General features: G+C 38.4%; 1 protein-coding gene across 1 annotated transcript; it reads left to right on the top strand.

The window, feature by feature from the left end:
• The first annotated feature begins 2,127 nt into the window (after nucleotides 1-2,127).
• Nucleotides 2,128-4,005, top strand: LOC105556434. Its single transcript, XM_012003528.1, has one exon. The coding sequence runs from the start codon at nucleotides 2,128-2,130 to the stop codon at nucleotides 4,003-4,005; it is 1,878 nt and encodes a 625-aa protein (XP_011858918.1).
• Nucleotides 4,006-7,099: the final 3,094 nt, after the last annotated feature.

Genomic DNA, 7,099 nt, shown 5'->3' with positions numbered 1-7,099 from the left:
CAAAATATAGATAATCTATTATAAGAATAAAACATAATGATACACACAATATTCCGTCATTAATAAAATAAGCGAAACCACGGTGCAGTGGATAAAACCACCACACTGGATGCGAACATGGTGCCTCCTGTGAGGTTCGAACTCACGACAAAGTGACCCCCTGGTCTGCGAGAAGCGATCAGCCAAGGACATCAGCGTCACGCTCAAGAAAAGAGCGCTCAAGAAAAGAGGTTGGACTTCCCGAATCAGCGCCGCGAAGGAAGTCACACACACGTTGTCGTCACAAGTAAGTCGTTCATTCCCGATCCATCCTAGTCCTCACACGGCCGCAATAATGGCAGACAAGATCAAGCTTCTTGTACAGAAAAGGACAACATTCAAATCCCAACTTACCAACTTAGCCAATATATTGGAAAAAGGCAAAATAGATAACGCCAATCTAAAATTACGAAGTGCTCGCTTGACAGAACTATTCCACGCGCCACAATGACGAATTAGTAGTATTAGATCCAGATAACAATCATCAAGTCGAATTTACAAGCCTTCAAGATCGGTATTACGCGCTTGCGAGTAAAATCGAAGGGTTGCTCAATCCAACTAACGTAGCGAACAGTAGTACCGCGAACGGTAGTACCGCGAGCGGTAGTACAGCGAACGATGACACGCAGTCCGACAGTTCACAGAGCATGACTACCAAAAAACGACGAATAAAATTACCCGACGCTCCGCTCCCAACCTTCGACGGCCAATATGAAAATTGGCTCTCCTTTAAGAACGCGTTCAACAATATGATAGGGTCCCAAACAGATTTGTCGGACGTAGATAAATTACATTATTTGAAGTCGGCGTTGACAGGAATAGCTGCCAATAAAACGAAGACATTTACTATCGACGGTATAAATTACGCAAAGGCATGGGAATTGTTGGAACGCGCATACGAGGTAAAACGCATACTAGTCTCGCGACATTTATCGTTAATCATAAACTTTCCCGCGTTAGACAGAGAATCCACAGAAGGCCTATCTAAAATAGCTGACGAATTTCAACAACACATAGCTTCGTTAAACGCGTTGGGCGTATCGGTCGGGTCAGAAATATTAGTTCATCTTCTAGAAAGTAAATTGCCAAAGGGGACCATAGATAAATGGGAAGCAACGCTACAAAGAGACGAATTTCCAAGAGTCGACCAATTATACGAATTTATATACGAAACCGCGGTTTGCGCGTCTAGACGTGAAAGAAGTAGGATATCACAAACGGAAGGGAATAAAGGCGAACCTCCGATGAAGAAAAGACGAAGTTATCCATCGGGTTAAGTCCTTTAGTAAACTCAGCACGTAATTGTATAGCGTGTAAAACCAAACAACACGCACTTTACTTATGCGACGGATTCAAACGTTTGCCGGTACTTAAACGTATCGATATGATAAAAAATGCGAACCTATGCTATAATTGCTTACGATCGCATCGCGGAACGCCGTGCAAATTTACTACTTGCACAATATATCAAAGGCGACATAATACGTTACTTATACATCTAGATAACTTACGACGACTTATTTACACATTTAATACGTTTTCGTTTACATAGATATGCTATTATTGGAGATATAGAGAAAACGTATAGGCAAGTGCTAGTACATGAAGAAGACAGACATTATCAGCAAATTCTCTGGCGCATACACGACGAAGTAAAGACGCTTCAACTTAACACCTTAACATTCGGCGTTTCCTCCGCACCCTTTCTCGCGATACGGGTCATACAAAAACTCGCGGAAGTCGAAGGGCATACATATCCTAGGGCGGCTCTAATCCTTAAAAAACACTTATACGTAGATAATTTATCCACCGGCGCCGAGACCATAAACGAAGCTAGAGCAATTAGAGACGAGATAATCGCGTTGTTGGCCAAGGGCGGCTTCCTCATGCGACAGTGGGCAACTAATGACGAACGGAGTCTTAACGATCTCCCAACCAGCATGTTACATACAGATACACGGTTTTTGCGACGCCAGTAATAACGGTTATAGCGCGAGTCTGTACGTACGTTCGATCGGAATCAATGGAAAGGTAATTTGCAGATTGTTATGCGCCAAATCGCGAGTCGCTCCATTAAAATCAACAACGATGCCACGTTTGGAACTTTGCGGCGCGCTACTATTGGCGCGACTACTTAGGGAAGTCAATAACGCGCTAAACATTGCAACTAATAAAATCACTCTCTGGTGTGACTCGACGATCGTGCTACATTGGTTAAAGACTCCTCCCCACTTGCTTAAAACATTCGTTGCTCATCGAATCACTGAAACACAAACACTTACCAAATCAATAGAATGGCGACATATTAAATCAGAATTCAACCCCGCCGACGCTATTTCTAGAGGGCAATTGCCTCAAAATTTACTTCAAAATAAAACATGGTGCACCGGCCCTCAGTGGTTAAGTAGATCTGAAAATGAATGGCCTCGCGCAATAATGCAAACTATAGAGACTCCCGAACTGAAAAGAAACACTTGTCTAATGATAACACCCCGCGATCCCGACATATTTAAAAGATACTCATCGTACTCCAAATTACGCAGGATCATCGCGTATTGCTTCCGGTTTCATCCTCTCAACAAATGCAAGGGCAATTTAACAGTCGAAGAAATCGAAACAGCGGAAGTGAAAATACTAAGAATAATCCAATCATCTCAATTTTCCGAGGAAATTAAGGGACTTAAATCAAAGGGTGTCACTAACAGAAATAGAATAGCCAACTTGAACCCATTTCTGGATAACGATGGCCTGATTCGGGTAGGAGGACGTCTGCGAAAGGCGAATCTATCTTACTCACAAAGATACCCCATTTTGCTTCCAAGCCGACATTACCTAACCGATTGTATTATCCGCGAAATTCACGAGACGCGACATCATACAGGTATATTAGGTACCTTATACAATATTCGACAGAAATTTTGGATTTTAGACGGCCGAAACCAGGTACGAAAAATCGTTCACTCTTGTGTACGTTGCTATCGATTCAATAACGACACCATAAAATACAAAATGGGAAATCTTCCGCAAGTTCGAGTGCGGGAAGCCATTCCCTTCGCCAATACCGGCGTCGATTTTTGCGGACCGTTTTACATTAAAGAGAAAAAACACCGCAATCGCATTCGAATAAAGGTGTACGTTTGTATATTTGTGTGCATGACAATAAAGGCGGTACACTTTGAAGTAGTGAGCGATTTAGCCTCGGACGGCTTCTTAGCAGCTCTGCGACGGTTCATCTCGAGACGGGGCATACCAGCCCAAGTTTATTCCGATAATGGAACAAACTTCGTAGGCGCGAACAACCAATTGAGGGAAATGTACGCTTTGTTTAACTCCGGTAAACATAAGAACACAGTTGATCGGTTTGCATGCGAAAACCAAATTAAATGGCACTTTATCCCGCCAGCAGCACCACACTTTGGCGGGCTATGGGAATCCACCGTGAAGCTCTTCAAGCATCACTTCAAACGGGTAGTCGGAGATGCACTCTTCACATTCGAAGAGTTAAATACATTAGTTGTAGAAATCGAGGGCATCCTTAACTCCAGACCCATTACCTCCCTCTCTCCAGACCCGAACGACTTGCTAGCGTTAACGCCAGGGCATTATCTCATCGGCAAACCGATAACCGCGCTTCCGGAAAAGGAGTTGTCTTCTGTTCCAGCAAACCGACTAACTGTTTGGCAACACATAGTTAAGGTGCGACAAGATTTTTGGGCTCGATGGCATCTCGAGTATCTAAGTGAACTGCAAAAACGCACTACATGGATAAAAGACGGACCCGAACTCAAGGCTGGAACTGTGGTACTCTTAAAGGAAAAAAACACGCCATGCGCACAATGGGCACTAGGCAGAATCCTTACGGTACACCCAGGCGAAGACGGAGTAGTGCGAGCTGCCACCGTCAAGACAACATCCGGAGAAACGAAGCGAGCGACCAAACAAATGTGTCCACTACCAATAAGTTAGCGGCGAGTCATATCATATAAGTACATTGTAAACCGAATGTATTGTAAACGGCGTTTTAAACCAAATATGTTGATCGTTGTACTCTCAACGGGGGGAGTATGTTGAGACAGTTCTTTATATCTAGATCCTAAGTAAATATACGTATACGACGTCGTGCACGACAAACAGTCAATAGTCAGTAGACAATAGATAAGCCAAACACTCGTTGAGTCACAAAGGGAATGCTCGCTCGTCATCGAAGGGACACGTGAACTCCCACTGATCCTCCAATCGCCGATCGGCAGAATCGTAAGAGATCGACCGACCAATAGGCGAGACGGGGAAAGCGGGGAGCGAGAGCAAAGGTTCGGCGCGTCATGAGACGACGACACAGTCTTTTAGAGATCGACAGCGAGTGAAGACGAGCGAGCTCCCGCAGCCAAAAGGGCATCAAAAACGAGTGTTCCAAAACGACGTGGCTTGGGGCCGAGACCCCAAGGCGTTGCCACCTCGAGCAAAGCTCGAGCAAAGCATTGCGACTCACCCAACGTGGCTCGGGGCCGAGACCCCAAGGCGTTGCCACCTCGAGCAAAGCGTACGTATTGTTACACATCAAAATATAGATAATCTATTATAAGAATAAAACATAATGATACACACAATATTCCGTCATTAATAAAATAAGCGAAACCACGGTGCAGTGGATAAAACCACCACACTGGATGCGAACACGTACATTGATCTGACTGCTTGGTTGGTTGGCTGTTTGGCTGTATGACTTGAAGGTCCGTTTCTTGTTTTGTTGATAAATCACACGACAGCGACAGCGTAAGACTATCACTGTGTCATATTTTAAATGTAGTGAAATTTAATGAAATATTTATAATTTAGCAAAATAAAAATTAACTAATATATTACCTTGTATTATGAAAATTAAGATGATCAGGTAATTGATGAAGATCTAAAAGTTTTAAACAAAGAGTTATGTGTTTCAGTGGGGGTTAATGAAATAAAAAGCAATTTTATACATATATATCTCTCTCTCTTACTTTGAAAAATTAATTCAGATATATCATTTGAAACGTTCTCTGCCACAAATTCTATAGAATTACAAATTCCTGTAGATTGATTTAGATTATCTCTTGAATTATTTATAACCATATTGTAACAAAAAGGTGGCTCTATATATTCATTATTTACTCTTGTATCTACAATAATATAAAGTTATAATATTAGTAATATGAGGGACGGCTTCTGTACGCGAAGGAGCGGTTAGTACGAGTACTTTGGTGGGACCCCTTTGATTTTTATAAATTAATATAACTTTTTTCATAAAAAGTATCACTTAATGCATTATTGATCAAATGCATTGATACGCTAGGTTATATATGCACATTTAAAAACATATTTAAAAATATGTGATATTGTCAAGTCTCAAAGAGCTGTCAAATTTCCTTAAAACATTGTATCCCTTGACTTTAGTAATGAGTATTTGCTTGCAGAGTCGGTGACCTCATATACTTAATAACACATTTGAATCCTTGTGACATTTATTATGTTCATCTCGGTTTTTGTTAAGATTTACTTTTTCTATAAAGTAATATAAACCCTCAAAGTACTTTTGCGAGCGATCGACCCATAACCGCTATCCCAGTGAACACCAAGTAATAGTTACATAATATCAGTATTATAATTTCCTACTTAACAATGTAAATGTAATATAACGTGGGCGTTATATTACATTTATCTTGTTGAGAAGCAAATTATAATATTGATGTTATGTAACTGTTACTTGGTGTTTACTGGAATGTTAAAACTTACAACTTTAACAATTTTTCTTTATTTTATTTTATCGGCAACCAAGTTTGAAATTTCGCGCACTGATATATAAAATTTACAACTACATTATAGTTAAATTTCAATTTTTTTATTTTAGTCGGTTTATGCAGGAGAGCTACCTTAATATTATTTATATATTCACCTGCAAATAGTTTTGAGTCGATATTTGTATTGTTATCGAAAATATCCTGACCCTCTAATTGATGCATAGTGGTCACACTATGTACAGGAGATACTAATAATTTAAAAAATTTTAATTAAAATTTAAAATAATTTTGTAAAAACGTATTGAATTCAATTCTACACACACATATATATATATATAATAATTTAAAAATTTACTCGATAAAAATACTTACTAATAATGTCGCTAATAATTTTTGGTTTTCCTTTCGACGTTAATTCAACATTTTTTACATTACACATGTGTGTATTACTGGTAGTATTCTCTGCATTGTCATTATCAGTAAGCGCTATAAGTAATTTAATGAATTTTTTTATTTAATTTAATAAATTTCATATTTATAAAGTCTAAACAAGAGTAATTTTTAATGAAAAGGAAGAATAATATAATACTTAAGAAGTGTAATGTAATAAAATAATAGAGATACTCAAACTCATATTATAAGAAACTGCAAGCACACCTTTGTTTATTATCACTTTTTTTGCAGTATCCGTATTGTTAAACACCTCTTCAATATGTTTGGATTCTTGTATATCGCTCTTAACAAGAGGTACTGAGAAAAAGCACAACTTAGTTATAATACATCTAACGAGAAATTAACTGAATTAAAACGTCCTTTCATAACATTAAAATAAAAAATAGCATTAAATAATGATACATAGAGTGAAAAATAATATGCAAAGTATTATCCAGATAGTCAGTATGCTCGAGCAAGGTATGTAAAATGCCAGCAACTGGTGCTAGCTCTTTATTAGGATTATGAATTCAATGATGCATAGTGGTCACACTATGTACAAGAGATACTAATAATTAAAAAATTTTTAATTAAAATTTAAAATAATTTTTTAAAAACTTATTGAATTCAATTCTACACACACACATATATATGTATAATAATTTAAAAGTTTACTCGATAAAAACACTTACTAATAATGTCGCTAATAATTAGTGGTTTTCCTTTCCTCATTAATTCAACATTTTTTGCATTACACATGTGTGTATTACTGGTAGTATTCTCTGCATTGTCATTATCAGTAAGCGCTATAAGTAATTTAATGAATTTTTTTTATTTAATTTAATAAATTTCATATT

This window comes from Vollenhovia emeryi, unplaced genomic scaffold, assembly GCF_000949405.1.
Source record: "Vollenhovia emeryi isolate VEMERY1.0 unplaced genomic scaffold, V.emery_V1.0 DF940031.1, whole genome shotgun sequence".
NCBI lineage: Eukaryota > Metazoa > Arthropoda > Insecta > Hymenoptera > Formicidae > Vollenhovia > Vollenhovia emeryi.
The sequence above is the reverse complement of the archived record's forward strand: the minus strand, read 5'-3'. Positions and strand labels throughout refer to the sequence as shown.